The 16,998-nt window shown below is 39.1% G+C and overlaps 2 protein-coding genes across 2 annotated transcripts in view; one reads left to right on the top strand and one right to left on the bottom strand.

Moving 5' to 3' along the window:
• The window catches only part of LOC308618776 (uncharacterized protein), a gene marked incomplete at its 5' end in the record, with an annotated part of 106,785 nt that extends 104,192 nt beyond the window's left edge, over positions 1–2,593 (top strand). Inside the window, one exon of the mRNA XM_081237053.1 lies at positions 2,258–2,593. The remainder of the gene's footprint in view (positions 1–2,257) is intronic.
• The window catches only part of RASEF (RAS and EF-hand domain containing), a gene marked incomplete at its 5' end in the record, with an annotated part of 85,579 nt that overhangs the window by 25,549 nt on the left and 43,032 nt on the right, over positions 1–16,998 (bottom strand). Inside the window, 8 exons of the mRNA XM_081236784.1 lie at positions 1,236–1,317; positions 2,635–2,782; positions 2,899–3,036; positions 3,349–3,583; positions 10,325–10,413; positions 11,539–11,623; positions 13,191–13,259; positions 15,324–15,439. Of these exons, the coding sequence (XP_081092910.1) occupies positions 1,236–1,317; positions 2,635–2,782; positions 2,899–3,036; positions 3,349–3,583; positions 10,325–10,413; positions 11,539–11,623; positions 13,191–13,259; positions 15,324–15,439 (962 nt within the window). The remainder of the gene's footprint in view (positions 1–1,235; positions 1,318–2,634; positions 2,783–2,898; positions 3,037–3,348; positions 3,584–10,324; positions 10,414–11,538; positions 11,624–13,190; positions 13,260–15,323; positions 15,440–16,998) is intronic.

Genomic DNA, 16,998 nt, shown 5'->3' with positions numbered 1-16,998 from the left:
TAGAAAAGCCAATCATTTTCTCCACCAAATAATCCCAAGAAAGTCTACAAACCCCAGAGCATAGCCAGGACAAGGTTGAGATCATAATTTCTAAAAATTTCAGCCTCAGCAACACACTACCAGAACCCAGCTGTGGGACACAGAAGGGTGTGTGTGAAGGATGGAAGGAGAGGCACATCAGAGAAAAATTATTTTTTGGCTGGTGGGTAGGGAGTATTGTAGGTGGGTGGTAGAAGAACTAACCATGTGGAACACCACAGGGCACACACACAGGGTGTCGGGGGCTCACCAGGCGAAGAGGACACCTCACCCTATCTGTCCTAAACTGAGTGCAGTATTTTACAGGATCTTAAATAGCTATGTTAACCACACATATTTTTCAAATGCTGCTAGAAAATATGAGCTCCATGTGGGCAGGTGGCTGTGTCCACCTGTTCACCGTTGCATCTAAACACCCTGAATGGTGCCTGGTTACAGAGGTCGGCAGGTACCCCCATACTTGTTTGGTGCACAATTGGATACAGTCTGTTCCCTAAGAGTTAGATATGATTAAAACCTATGCTTGATGCTCTGGCCATCAGCAGTGAAAGACAGGGTACTGTCTGTGGCCAGATGCGAGTCTGCTATTTATCAATGGTCTGTGTCCCTGCCCTTGAACCGGGGAACTGACAGGTCCTCCTCTCCATCTTCTGTGGTGCCCCAGCTATGCAGCTCCTCACGCTGTTGCCACATTCAGGAATGCAGCCTCTCCGAAATTTTCTCCTTAGGATAGGGCATTCTCTTTTTCTCAGTGGCTCACCAATTCAAAGGAAGCTTAAAGATCCTCTTCACATGACTGATGGATCAGCGAAGGAGGAAAGGATGTGGAAAAAAACAAGCATTCTTGAAATTCTAACGTGCTCTATCAGAATTATATGAGTACAGAAACCACCAAGGGGGCTTCCCTGGTGGCGCAGTGGTTGAGAGTCCGCCTGCCGATGCAGGGGACACGGGTTCGTGCCCCGGTCTGGGAAGATCCCACATGCCGCAGAGCGGCTGGGCCCGTGAGCCATGGCTGCTGAGCCTGTGCGTCCGGAGCCTGTGCTCCGCAATGGGAGAGGCCACAACAGTGAGAGGCCCGCGTACCGCAAAAAAAAAAAAAAAAAAAAAAAAAAAAAACCCAAAAACCCCCAAGTATCCTACAAGGCTTGTCTGTGCAACTCAGCGGAACCCAAAGCATTATGGAAAGCACTTGCCTCTCCTGGCCAGCGGTATCCCAGAGTTGCAGTACTGTTCGCTCTCCATCTACAATGAGAGTTTTCATTTGAAAATCAACTCCTGAAAAGGAATATAAGAGAACATGGAAAACACGATGTAAATAATTCCATTGGTTTTTACTTTCAAGCCCTCTCTAGGATGAGACAAATCTAATAAGCCAAAGTTCGGCAAGACAGAGAGGAATGAACCTGGCCTTCAAGGACAGTGACCTTCACATACTAATTATAAGTCAGACCACACATGTGCGTGCAGATGCTTATTGCAGGTTGGCTGACTTGGGGAAGGATTTAATCTATGGACAAAAGGAAAATCTATGTTTTATGTGTCCACATAATTAGATGGACTCAGTTATATCTGTGTGTGTGCATGCACATAAATGTGCCTATGTATATGTATATATACAGGTATATACATGTGTATGTATATGTATATAAGTACATGTATATGATGTATATATATGCCAGGCTCTCTAGGAACCGAACCAAATATTGTAGGCTTTTTATGAATCAAATTGAAGTGAACCTTCAGCTTTGTTATCTTGAAGGGTGTAACAGAGAACCATAAATTTAGAAGGACATCCATTGTGAAGAAGGTAATCTGTTCTAAGGTTTCTGGTTATCAAAATAAGAACTCTTTAGATAAGGAAGAAAAGTAAATGATAATTTGCATATCTTCTTTCAATTCCTTTTACTGATTACTATGCAAATTTGGGAAATGAGGACCCTATTTTTTCCTTGTTCTGAGAGGTATTACTCATGTATTCCGTTGTGAAGGAGGGGAGGGAACATACACCCGGCTATGATTTTGACCTTAATGACAAACTGGCTATCGATAAGCTCACTTTATCAACATCAAATGACACCTGATCAGAAAGGCTTTCCCTGGGCACCCTGTGTAAAAGTGCACCTCTCCCAAACCTCATTTTTTAAAATGTGTTTTTCATCCATTTCCCTCATTGTGGGCTGGGATTTAGTCGACTTTGTTTATTGTGTATCCGTAGTGCCTACAACAGTATGTGGCTCACAGCAGGACTCAGGATATGCTTGCTGAATAAATGAATCTGTCATCTCTGGCTCTAAACTTTGTTTGGTTGATCTCACTGGGTAAGCAGATACCTCAAGTCCTTTGCTAGTCTTCCTCTCCCAAATTTAGGCCTTAGCCAAAACAAAGGGCTATTCTATAGAGGACGACACGTGTGTGTGCAAGTGCATGTGCACACACACACACACCTCTACCTATATACATATTTATTATACAGAGAGAGAGAAAGAGAGAGATCAAGAGAGAGATCCGTGTGTCTGTATATAATCCCTAACGAAAATAGAATCAACCTAAAGAAGGTCATTTTCCCATTATCCATGGAAAAAGGAACTGTACCCAGGGTGGCACTTGTGTTTCCTTGAAATTCATTCTTGCAAAGTCTCATGAGCAAACTTGACTTTCCTACTGCAGCATCCCCAGCCAGCACAATCTTGTAAGCCTTCTGTGAGCTGGAAGATTTATGGTTATCATCCACCATGTCTGTCTAGGGGAAGGAACCCACAGTGAGTGACAAAGGTAGTGCCAGCTTTCTTCCTAGTAAGTTATATGGCATGAAGATGAACAGTGTTCATGAATAAAAGTGTCTCTGAAACCACCTACCTGTGGTGCAAGTGCTGAGATGGGCTTTCTCAAGGAGCTAATGACACTGCCTTCACTAGCAGACTCCTGCGGCTTCCAGTCCAGGATGGAAGCCATGCCTTCTGAGCCATACGTCTCTTCATCCCTTATATCAGGAACCTGTTTTTTTGTTTGTTTTTTTTTTAAGTCAGCCGTTAAAAACCAAAGTCTTTCATTACATACATACATCATGAAATAAAAAGAAGAAAAATATGCTGCTGAATCAACAGTCAATGCAATTATGGAACAGAGTGGCTGCAAAAGGAAATCTGTGAGAGTTTTCCCTAACTTGATAGGGAGAAACATTCTCCCAACTATGTTTCACATGTATAACCTTTAAAACAATGCCCATGACAGATAAGGGTCAAACGGGGTGAGATACGTATTTCTATGGAAAATCAGGCCTAGGAGAGAAATGACTTTGGGGCTTACGTCTGTGTCTGAAGCATCACCCCCAAAGCTCTCCTGTGTGCCGTGTGACCTCTGGAATCCCCTCTGGTGCTTGTACTCCACCTCCGAGTCATACTCATTGGAATCTCTCAGGGTAGACAAGCCGCTGTCGAAGCAGCTCTCAGGCAGGCTGTCAATATCACAATTTATCCTCTGCATGGGATCACAGAGGGCCAGAGAGTCACAGTCCTCATCCATGTAGGAAGAGTGGGATGACCTGGTGACAAAGGAGAGGACTGCTGTACCTGAGGGCTGGTGATGCTCAAGATGACACAGCAATGGAATCAGACAGCAACATAATCAAGAAGACTGATTGATATTCTCGTTCTTGCGAAGAGCCACAGTGTATTCCATGATTAAGCAACAGGGGAAATAAAATGCTCAGAGCAATAGTTCATTCTATGCAACAATCAATTAAGATAAAGACATTTAAATCAAACATTTAATAAAGGAAGTTATTTAAAAAAAATCACCTTCTTTATTTCCTGATACAAAAAGAATTAGAATGCCCAGGATGTAAATGCAATCTCAAGTTGTGTTAAGAAAAATGTACATAGAACATGTGAACCTTTTTATTCTAATGTGGTCAGACCATATTTTGAACAGCATGTCCATTTCTGGATAATACCTCTATTATGACCTGAGACTTTAAACCCTCCAGTCTGAGAAATGTTTCAGTGCACTCGGCTTAAGTTGTAATGGTTTCTCTCCTCAAATATTTGAAGAGCGGACACAGGAAGACTATATTGTCTCAGTGCCAACTGATAAACTTTTCTGGGAATCACATCTCTAATCAACATGGTGAAAAATGACAGGCAATCAGAAATGTGTGGCCCTGGAATGGTCTGGCATACGAGATGAATTTTCTGCCACTAAGTGGGGACATGTCTGGAAAGACTCCTATGGGAGAGGTTTCATAGGGAGATGCCCCATACAAAGGCTAGAACTCCTGACTTCTATGGATCTTTCCACTTGGGAAACTCCAACATTTTATAAATGTTAATTACCTCATTTACTTTTGCTTTTCCATTTGATTCCCATAAATATCTAAGTTTATACTGAAATAAAACAAGGGTTACAACTTACTTAGTTCCTACTACACACTGGGCATCCTAGCCACTTGGCCTACATGATGTCATCAGAAAGAGGAAATGGGCAGGGTATATAAGTCTCCAGATACGAGAAATAATAAGAGATGAATGTTCTTAGAAAAGAGAGGGTAATCTTAATATAAATACAAATATAAGCCATATAAATCTGAGAAGTCAAAAATATTTTGGTGCCATTATCAAATATTTAAAGTTAACTAAAAAGGTAATTTAATCACCTAACTCTTTCTAAATATGCTGCTCAATTATAAAGTCTCCTGGGACAGGAATTTCATACCACATCTCAATCTACCTAGCTGGCTGTGTGTGAATTTTTGTGTACATTTTTTTGTTTGTCTCATCACTTATAAAACTCTCCTTCTGACACTGATTTTAGGTCAATCTATAAGGAACCTAAAGAAACCATTCTCATTATAATATAGTACAAATTCAGCTCCATGTCATGATTAGTCAGAACTTTATTTTTTTAACCTATTCATATTTTTGATAAGGAATGAAGGAGAAAAAAATCCTGATTGAAAAATCACTTCCATGAAAATACAGAATCTAAAAAATATAGGTATAGATCAGACTTTCTCAAACTCAACTTATATACATACCCTTTTAAAAGTAAACTATTCTTATCTGCCTGAAGAATATTTTCATTACAATTAAATATGTAAAAATACAAAACAAGTTATATTTTTGTTAGAGTTCTTAGAAAAATCTCAAAACTAAAACAGATATACAACTTAAAATCCAATAAGGCCACAAAAGCAATAAAATTAAATTTACAAGATGCTTTTAATTAAAAAAATATTTAATTGAAGTATAATTGATGTACGCTATTATATAAATTATAGGTATACAATATAGTGATTCACAATTTTTAAAGGTTATACTCCATTTACAGTTATTATAAAATATTGGTTATATTCCCCACATTGTACAATATATCCTTGTAGCTTATTTTATACCTAATAGTTTGTACCTCTTACTGCCCTACCCCTATATTGCCCCTTCCTCCCCTCCCCACTAGTAACTACTAGTTAGTTCTCTGTATCTGTGAGTCTGCTTCTTTTTTGTTATATTCACTAGTTTGTTGTATTTTTTAGAGTCCACATATAAGAGATATCATACAGTATTTGTCTTTCTCTGTCTCACTTTTTTCATTTAGCATAACACCCTCCAAGTCCATCCATGTTGCTGCAAGTGGCAAAATTTCATTACTTTTTATGGCTGAGTTGTATTCCATTGTATATATATACTACATCTTCTTTATCCATTCATCTGTTGATGGACACTTAGGTTGCTTCCATATCTTGGCTATTGTAATGCTGCTATGAACACTGGGCTGCATGCGTCTTTTAGAATTAGTGTTTTTGTTTTTTTCAGATATATATCCAGAAGTGGAATTGCTGGGTCATATGGTAGTTCCATTTTTAGTTTTTTGAGAAACCTCCATACTGTTTTCCACAGTGGCTGCACCAATTTACATTCCCACTAACACTGTATGAGGGTTCCCTTTTTTCCACATCCTTGCCAACATTTGTTATTTGTGTTTTTTGATGATACCATTTTTTTTGATGATAGCACCTGACAGATGTGAGGTGATATCTTATTGTGGTTTTGATTGGCATTTCCCTGATGATTAGAGATGTTGAGCATCTTCTCAAGTGCCTGTTGGCCATCAGCAACCTCTTTAGAGAAATGTCTATTCAGTTCTTCTGCCCATTTTTTAATTCAGCTGTTTGTTTATTTGATGTTGGGTTATATAAGCTGTTTATATATGTTGGATATTAACCCCTTGTTGGTCATACATTTCCAAATATTTTCTACCATTCAGTGGGTTGTCTTTTTGATCTGTTGATAATTTCCTTTGCTGTGCAAAAGCTCGTAAGTTTAATTAGGTCCCATTTGTTAATTTTTGCTTTTATTTCCTTTGTTTTAGGAGATGGATCCAAAAATACTCCTATGATTTATATTAAAGAGTGTTCTGCCTACATTTTCCCCTATGTGTTTTATGGTATCCGATCTTACACTTAGGTCTTTAATCCATTTTGAGTTTATTTTTGCATATAGTGTTAGAGAATGTTCTAATTTCATTCTTTTACATGTAGCTGTCTAGTTTTCCCGGGACTGGCTACTGAAGAGACTGTCTTTTCTCCATTGTATATTCTTGCCTCCTTGTAATAGATTTATTGACTATAAGTGTGTGGGTTTATCTCTGGACTCTCTATCCTGTTCCAATGATCTATGTGTCTGTTTTTGTGTCAGCACCACACTGTTTTGATGACTGTAGCTTTGTAATGTAGTCTGAAGTCAGGGAGCATGATTCCTCCAGCTCTGTTCTTCTTTCTCAACATGATTTTGGTTTTTCAGGGTCCTTTGTGTTTCCATATAAATTTTTAAATTATTTGTTCTAGAAAAATGCCTTTGGTATTTTGTTAGCGATTACATTGTTAGGGATTGCACTGACTCTGTAGATTGCCTTGGGCAGTATGGTCATTTTAACAATATTGATTCTTCCAGTCCAAGAACACAGTATATCCTTCCATATGTTTGTGTCATCTTCAATTTCTTTCTTCAGTGTCTTATAGTTTTCCAAGAACAGGTCTTTTACCTCCATAGGTAGGTTTATTCCTAGGTATTTTATTCTTTTTGATGAGGTGGTAAATGGGACTGTTTCCTTAATTTCTCTTTCTGGTAGTTCACTGTTAGTGTATAAAAATGCAACAGATTTCTGTATATTAATCTTGTATCCTGCAACTTTACCAAATTCATTGATGAGCTCTAGCAGTCTTCTGGTGGCATCTTTAGGATTTTCTATGTGTAGTATCATGCCATCTGCAAATAGTGACAGTTCCACTTTTTCCTTTCCAATTTGGATTCTTTCTGTTTCTTTCTCTTCTTTGATTGCTGTGGCTAGGACTTCCAAAACTATGCTGAATAAAAGTGGCAAGAGTGGGCATCCTTGTCTTGTTTTTGATCTTAGAGGAAATGCTTTCAGTTTTTCACCTTTGAGTAAATGATGTTAGCTGTGGGTTTGTCATATATGGCCTTTATTATGTTGAGGTATGTTCCCTCTATGCCCACTTTCTGGAGAGTTTTTAAAATCATAAGTGGATGTTGAATTTTGTCAAAAGCTTTTTCTGCATCTACTGAGATGATCATATGGTTTTTATTCTTCAGTTTGTTAATGTGGTGCATCACATTGCTATTGAAAAATCCTTGCATCCCTGGGGTAAATCCCACTTGATCATGATGTATGATCTTTTTAATGTATTGTTGGATTTGGTTTGCTAATATTTTGTTGAGGATTTTTGCATCTATATTCATAAGTGATACATAGGTTTTTTAAGGAACCTATGGAGGTTCCTTAAAAAACTAAAAATAGCATTACCATATGATCCAGCAATCCCATATGATCCAGCAATCCCACTACTGGACATATACCCAGAGAAAACCATAATTCAAAAAGACACATGCACCCCAATGTTCATTGCAGCACTATTTACAACAGTCAGGTCATGGAGGCAACCTAAATGCCCATTGACAGACAAATGGATAAAGAAGTTGTGGTACATATATACAATGGAATATTACTCAGCCATAAAAAGGAATGAAATTGAGTCATTTGTTGAGACATGGATGGATCCAAAGACTGTCATACAGAGTGAAGTAAGTCAGAAAGAGAAAAACAAATATCATATATTAACGCATGTATGTGGAACCTAGAAAAATGGTACAGATGAACCGGTTTGCAGGGCAGAAGTTGAGACACAGATGTAGAGAACAAATGTATGGACACCATGGGGGGAAAACCGCGGTGGGGTGGGGATGGTGGTGTGCTGGATTGGGTGATTGGGATTGACATGTATTCACTGATGTGTATAAAACTGATGACTAATAAGAACCTGCAATATAAACAAACAAACAAAACAACTAATACTAAACTTTCTTTGGATTATTTGTATGGAAATATGTTAATATAAATGTTTCAGACATTACATGAAATTTCCAAAAATCTTGTATGTTCTGGTATAATGTTATAAGTCATAATTCTAGTTATTACTTTAAAATGTATATCTCAGAAATAACTAAATTTCCTTGTCAATTGCATTATTATGAACTTTCATCAAATCTTTAACCATGGTCATTTTTAAGTCTTTTGTCATTTACAGCCAGTTCTGGGTGTACTCTGATGCTTTTGCAAAAATGTTCCTATAAAAGGGTTTCATCTTCAAGGAATTCATGGAAAAGACTCTGACAAGTACAGGTTTCTGGTAGCTGACTATACTGCTGAACTGAATGAAGAAGCATTTTCAGAACTCTAATGGAAAACTGATGAATTCATAAAAGCGCTAACAAAAGATCAAGATGAAAAAAAAATTAATTACATGGGACTGAGTGAACTGATGAGGATGATTATAATTTTTGTGACTTTCTGTTTGAATAAAAAAAAATCCCACAAGGACTCAGAGGCAAAAAATATACAAATCAATTTTCATTGCAAAGTAAAGGAGCTGTTACAGTGGAGGATTACTGGACTGAATGTCAAGATTATGACATAATATGAGTGTGTTTCGTGTTTGGTAATTGCAATCATCGTTGCTTTTGTTGTGGTCATCCATTTACAATGCTTGGTGTCAGTTTATTTATCTCTTGTAAAAATAAAATACAGTGTGTGTGTGGAAAAAAAAGAAAAAAGAAAAACGTTCTGGAGGTGCATGGTGGTGACGGTTGCAAAACAATGTGAATGTACTTAATGCCACTGAACTGTACACTTAAATATAGTGAAGATGGTAAGTTTTACGTTATGTATATTTTATCACTATTTTTAAAAATAAAGAATAATACCTTTTTAAACTCAAAAAAAGTAATATCTATTTCTCAAAAACAGAGAAGCCAGTTGCCTACAAATAGATAAACTATTCAAAATTTTTATTAAACAAATCAGTGAATAATAAAAACATCTGATACTTGGATAGAATTTTATTAAAAGTGATTACCAGTAAGCCTTGGAAACAGACCTTCCTGAAAGGGGATATGGCCATCTTGCTAATGCCAAGATACTAAGTACATTATTCTTTAGACCAAAAGTCCTCAAATGAAAAGGGAAGGAACATAAATTATGAAAGTGGCATCAGAAATGGAGAGCCAGAGACCTGCAGTTTATGCACTCACGTCTACCATCAAACTTTGACATACTCCAAGTTAGCCTTTTAAGTAGTGACACTGGACATGTATATGTATACACATGTGTACACAAATGTAATCTTTCAGTTTTTATTGCTAGATCTCAAGTTATAACAGGGCTAATATTTCACTTCATTTGATTAAAAATAGAGCTAAATCCTCACTTCTGGGAAGGCTCTGTGACTCCTTTAATACATTAGCGCATAAACATCTACTTGCTACATTTCTATTTGTTTTGAAAGTTTGCCTTTCCTTGAACATAGCTTGCATAATATTATACTGAGCTATTGAACATTTACAGATTGTGCCAAGAGTCTCAACATCATATACTGCGTATATCACAACATCACATATGGTAGTTCCACTGGCTTCCCTGAAACACCTCTTACTGAGGGCACTTCTAAGAAACAAGACTTAATAGGCATGAGGTAAGGGTAAGCATACATAAAACCAAGTCACGATAACATCTTAAAGAAATCACTTTACTCTCTCAAACATTTTTACTTTAATCTTTACATGTTTCATGTTTCAGAAATTTAAAGTAAGATAGTAGAAAACAGATATTAGTGCCCCAAATATATTCTGTTATTCTAATTCACCTGTAAGGAAATGTACTTTCCTTTTAACTCTGTTCCAGAATTTAAACAGAAAGTAAGTAGGTGTTAACATACCTGTCATAGCCCAGAGGTTGAGGAGAATGAGCATTAAATTTAGGACTGCTTCTAGAAATTGTATTCCCTGGTGATATATTATTTATGCGCTGTAATACATAAAATACATATGTAATATTTTGTTATTCCATGTAAAAATTTTATGTACTTTTTCTTTTTTTTTGCAGTACACGGGCCTCTCACTGTTGTGGCCTCTCCCACTGCGGAGCACAGGCTCCGGATGCACAGGCTCAGCGGTCATGGCTCACGGGCCCAGCTGCTCTGCGGCATGTGGGATCTTCCCGGACCGGGGCACGAACCTGTGTCCCCTGCATCAGCAGGTGGACTCTCAACCACTGCGCCACCAGGGAAGCCCTATGTACATTTTAAAAAACTGTAGCACACTAGTTTACTAATGTAATTAAAAGTTTGGTGTCTTACATGAGAAAACGAAAGCACAGAAATCAAGGGAAAAACTGCAACAACTGCCCGTAGGACTCTCTCCTCATCATGTCTTAAGTCCAAACCCTACCATATAAGCCATAAAGGGGAATCCTGGTTCCCCAGATTTGCCAGGACCCTGCAATACCGACTGTGGATTTGTCTCTTCTCAAACCATCATTTGGCTTAGTGACTGACTCATCCATACCCAAAGCTGTGGCACTGGAACCCCAACCTTGAAGCTGACCCCCAAAAGTGGGGGAAGAGGCTTTCTGGCACATGTAGTCTAGGGAAAGGTCCTCAAAATTCCAAATGGGCCTTAGCTCGTTTCTGTAGGAGGGTTAAAGCCCAAGGCCTCCACTCTGATGATCTCACTACCAGAAAGAACAAACCAATGGGTCTAAATAAACTCCTCAGCCAGAAGCACCCTCTCTCTCTCCTCTCAACTGGGCAATATGTATTTTAACCTCCATGAGACATCTCACTTTTTCTTCTATTATTGCTATCTGTGCACATCTTAACTCCCTACTATACTATAAACTCTTCCAAGACTCAGGTCACACCTTATACATCTTTCTTTGGTTTTCTGGAACATTGAACAAAGAGTTGGCTAACATCTAGACATTTATTTATGCAGAGGAATAGCATATTTTTTAAGTTGGGAAAATGTCTCCTTTTATTATATGAAATAGTTTCTCATTATTATAAGTTCTCTTCTAAGAAAATACATGATTTTTATCAAAATACTCTACCATGAGAAAGAATGAAATGCGTTATTAAATTCTATCACATACCAAGGATCTGTTGAACTTGCTGTAACTGTTTTCAAGGGCACTCCTTAGGCCATCGTTACTGTCATGCAGTTTCCTGTTAGCTGTTCTACAAAGTAAATAAATAGATAAGGAAAGTATTAGTGGGGGTGAAAGTCACCACTTCTTTTCAGGCTGTGATATTCAGAACGTGGCATTACCACCGCTTGTATCTTTCTACCACTTCCCTTCAAACCTCATAAACTGAGATCATAATTCATTACTAGAAGTGCAACTTAACAATGTGTCACCTCTCTTTAGAGGTCTCAAGGCATTTTAGGAGTGAGTCAGCTATGCTGTGGAACCCACTGCTCCTTCAGGTAGCTCCACTGTTTGGATGGGTTTGGTGCAGGTCTCTGTTCCCTAAAGGCCTGAAGCCAGCTGGCCCCACCTACTCTCTATCCCCCCTGCACGGATATGCTGTGTTATGTCACACTTCTTTCTCCTGGCTACTCCTGCATCCTTCTTGTGGCATGGTGCTGTACTGCCAGACACTGTTTTATACCAGTTAAAGGCTCCAATGTTGGCTCAGGGTTCAAACCCCAACTCAGGCACTTACTTTCTATATGCCTTACAGCAGCCATTTAAGCTATCAGAGACTGAGCAACCTCTTCTATCAAATGAAGTCTCTGCTGTAGAGACTGGCTACTATTTCCCTGCTTCAGGCTTATTCATCCTTCAGCAGTCAGACGCTTCCTGGACCTTCCTGGTTAGGAGGATGCCCTTACGAGACACTCGGCTCCCCTTGGCCCCTGCCTCTCCTTTGGCATCTAACATCTGTAAGTATTGATCGGGTTCCATCCTCTTCCCCTAGACTAGCCCCATAAGGAGAGAGGCCTTTTTCGCCTACTTGCTACTGTATCCTCAGCTCCTGGCATACCTGAACCATAAAAGGTGCCGAGTGAAAACCTGCTGAATGAATGAATAAATGAATTAACAGGATTCTTGTAATATATCAACTCTATCATTGCCACAGGTGAGATGTAATAAGCATTCATAATGATGACAAAAAATTGTCAAATCTGACCTGACATCATTTGGGGGAACTAAAACCAGAAGAAAATACTGCCTAGGTGAAAAAGAGAGAAAGGGGCAGTGGGAAAGGGGGAGGTTTTGCGGGGAAGGTCTCAGAGGATGGAATTCCTAAAACTTAGCTGCAAATTTGACAAAGCAGGTATAATATTTCCAAGAGGTTAAAAAAAAAAAGAAAAATATACTGCTAAGCAGACACAATAAATTGCCAAAGAATGATCGTGTATGCCTAGTGATGTGACATGCACTATGTGAGACGCCTGAAACCTCTCAGTGTGCTGAGCTGCAGAGAAAGCTGATGAGGTCAGGGCCATTGTCCTTTACAGTAAAATAAAGGTATCATAAAGACGTGCCGGACATATCACCTGACTTGCGAGGACTTTTAGAGAATTATACTCTAGTCCCTGGATTTGAATAGTTTACGTAGGATGAGAAGCATCAGAAAGCCAAGCTGACGTGCTGAACACACCGTGTCGAGAAGGGACATGCGTGGAGCCGCGAACCCAGCCTTTGATATATGGCAACTCGTGTTACATGTGGCACCTGTTTTACTAACAAAATATAATTAAATGTAAATGTGATGAGGACTTTATATGAGAACTTACTGGAGTATTTCAATTTGCCTCTCAAGACTATTTCGATCTTCTGTGTACTCTCGGATTACTTCCAGATCCCTGTAAAATTATATTTTATGTTTGAATGCGGATTAGATGTTCAGTCCTGCCTTACTGACACCTACCCTCCCAGACCTCTTTCCGCCTTTTCCGAAGGCCTGTGTCCTTGACCGTGGTCTTCTATCTCTCTGTGCTGCTGCCCGGTTCCTCTGAGACATCAGCAGCCTCCTCTCCTCCTGTGACCCACTAGCACACCCACGCCTCTGCTTCCTCTCGCAAGGCTCTACTCCCCCCATCCCCCTCCCCGCACCCACCAGCTCCTCCACCCCAGCCCACTGACCTGACTCTGTTCTTCACTGGGACTGAACCCCCTGATGTTCTGCTAAGTCCCCTCTCCCCAGCTACTCACATTACCAGTCCCTTCCACCCAATTCACTCTCTCACCTCAGACTCTTCTCTGCTCATTCCAAGCCATATGCAACTTCAGCCCCAGCTATATTCTCCCTTCTTGTGATTCCTTCTCACCTCTGTGCGCCCAGCCCTCCCTGCCCTCCCTGCCTTCCCTGCCTTACCCTAAGCCACAGAGGAATCCACAGGACCAGGCTTTCTCTGTTCACTGTAAACTCACGCTCAACAGATTCCTCTGTTGCTTTATTATGAAGAAGCCCCGGCCTCCTCCTTAAAAGGTCCACTCAGAACATCAGCCACTTACCTCCAGCCCCTACCTCACACCTGCCCCATTTCAAAGCAGATAAAACCCCATCACTAGCTTCCAAAAACCCTCAGGCTGTCAAATTTTGTCTACAATAAGCTGTCCACTTGCTCTCTTGATGAGGCTAAAAGTTTCCCAATTGTCTGTAGGAATTTAAGTTCCTTAGCCAAAAATTCTGGGGCATTACATCATAGCCTTAAACTAGCTTTTATACTTTTTAATCTTTTTTTAAACGTTTGCCTTTCCATTCCAAATATCTTTTTCTGTCCACCAGGATGACCACTGTTCCCCAAACCAGTCTTATCCTTCCCCATGTCCTTGCCCCTGCTTTGGGTTCTGCCTCACCTGGAACATCTCTGAGACTCTTCTCCCATCTGTGAAATGGGGATAAGGAAAGTCCCTATCTCATAGGAAACCATGAATGCGTTAATGCTAGTAAAGTACTAAAGACAGTGCCAGGCAATTGTCAGTGTGACCTGTGTTGCTTGCTGACAAACTCATCTCAAGTATCTCTTCTTTTATAAAGTCTCCACCTTTCTGGACTAAAGGAACACTCTGTCTACCATCTCATGGCAATGAACCCAACCTGTGACATTGCAGTGGTATTGTTTCTGACACTGCTGAGTTCTTATGCTGTTTAACTCCATAACCCTTTTAACTTTTAATTTTTCCCAACTAAATTTGAAGTTCTCAAAGAGCAGAGGCCACGTCTTTTCTTTTTTTATATATTCCACACTCATAACTCCTTATCTAGTTCAGGGACCTGTATACAGTAAGCACTTAATAAATGTTTCACTGCTTTCCATTACAGGACCTTAATTCTGATTAAAGTCTGCAAACCAACAAACAAAACACAAGGTGTTTCTCTCAAGTATACATGTACTAGGGGATACACACATATACTAATGCATATAGATGCATTTTATCTTTAAATACCCCTATATAAATATACATGGGTATCTTCCTTATATATAATTACATGCCTCTGTGGGTACATGTGTGTTAGGTCATATGTTATTAACACCATACTGCAAAACTAAAGCACAGCAAAATAAAATGACTTGCCTAAGATGTCTCATTTTCTATTTTTTTTTTTTTTGTTGTAGGGCCAGGATTCCTACCTTCAAAGCACTTCAATTAGCGCTGCCTCTTGACACTTTAGGTATATTCTTCTGCTGCCAGTTAATTCAAACATTACTAAGCCCTGCACTTTCCTGAGCAGCCAATAATTAAAAAAATTGAAAACACAAAAATCACTAGGAAATCTGACACTAAAAGTAAAATCTTTAGAAAGCAAAGAACATATTAGTAAAGTTAATAAATAACCCTTTATTACTGAGCTTCATTCACATGGATGGTTACCTAAATAAACATTCCACTCAAACTGAAAAGTAAAATGTGAAGTTTCATACCTTTCAGAATTCAGACTCTGATCAGCATAATCACTTTTCAAAGAATCTAATTCACTCTGAAGAAAGGCTATGTTTGTCTGTGCTTCTAAAAGATCCTTCTTAACTTTCTGATTTTCCTAGAGGAAAGGCACAGTGCAGGTCATTAGACTCAGAGTTTCTACCCGGGTGAAGTGAAGTGAAGTGTAGTGTAACCTTCCCACACATCACTCTCTCCCCTCCGCAAGTCTTCAAATCTTGGTGTTCAAAGAACTAATTATCAATTCAAGGTAATTTGAAATTTTCATAAAGTATTAAAGAAAGTGTCAAAAATTAAATCCTCAAAGCTTTTTAAAAAATATTTGACATTTGGTGTGAAACTACAACAGTCAAGAGTTTATCATGATGTACTTTAACATGTTATTGGCAAATTAATGGAGACCAAACATTTAAACATCTGTTTTACTTAATGAGAGCTGTGGAACTACTGATAGATACTCTGTGGAATTAACAATACCTGTTACCAGGTAGACTGGCTACTTTTCACAATAAATCCTATCACCTAACATTTTTAATTTTGCACTTGAAAATAAGCCAGTGTGATTAGGAGATTTCTATATTTTTCTTAAAAACAAAAAAAAAAAAAGAGAAAGAAGAAAAAAAATCATTGGAGGCTCCAGTTCAATATGGTGGACTGGGTACATGAATTTGTCTTCTTCCCCTTTTGAGACCCCATTAACATGAAATACCAAAGGAAATAAACCAATAAAAATTAAAAGAATGGAAGAGGGGCCCATCAGCAGTCAAGTGATTTAAACATATTGCTGGAAAAAGGAAACTGGATGGCAATGTGCTGACAAAGGGAAGAGAGGAGGGGAAAAGGAGGTCCAGAAGATGTGTGTTGAAGGTTCTGCTGTAGAACAAAGAAGAGACAACTGGTCAGGCAGAACCCCAGAGAGTGAGAAGGGGGTCTGGAAATAGAGATTAAAACTGTAGCTCTCGAGCCTTTACCTGCTCTTACCCTAAGAAAGAAGAGCAGATAAGCCAGAGTTGATTCCAAAGGCAACAAGATGGGGTTCGTCTTTTTAAAAATAACTGAATGATTCCCAAAAGGAAAGCTAAGGCTTCTCTCTGAACATCCAGGCCCCGTGCATCTGGTAATTGGGGTCCTATGTCTGACAGCCAGCTTCACACATAGAGCTCTGAGGAAGGCCATCTTCCAGGGGGGAGGCCTTGAACTAAACAGATGTTTGCCCAGCTGTACAGGAATCCTACCACAGCTACCTAAAATGATCAGAAATTCCAAGATGACATCTGGGTAGCAAGTTTAAAAAGCAGCCAGTCCAATAAGAACTGAAATTTCCTGGACTCCAAAATTAATATTTTCAAGGAGAAAAAAAACAAATTCCATGTACTGGAAAGAATAAATAAGAAGTTGCAAGGTATAGGTAATATCGTGAAGATGGCAGGTTCTTCTTACAAGAAACCAAAAACTCCACCAGAGAGTCCAAGAGAAGTAAGCAACTCTACGAGAACATTGTGATCCAAGCACAAAACCAACTAAGAGGTAGCAAAATCTGAAACTGGTAATGCATAAAGGGGATTTATCTGACCACAAAGCTGGGGGACCTTCTCTTTTGAGTGGCACAGGGATAATGACTGGAGAGAAAGAACTGCAATTCTAGCTCACTTCTTGGCT

This window comes from Mesoplodon bidens, assembly GCF_964165515.1.
Source record: "Mesoplodon bidens genome assembly, chromosome: 6".
NCBI classification, from domain to species: domain Eukaryota; kingdom Metazoa; phylum Chordata; class Mammalia; order Artiodactyla; family Ziphiidae; genus Mesoplodon; species Mesoplodon bidens.
The sequence above is the reverse complement of the archived record's forward strand: the minus strand, read 5'-3'. Positions and strand labels throughout refer to the sequence as shown.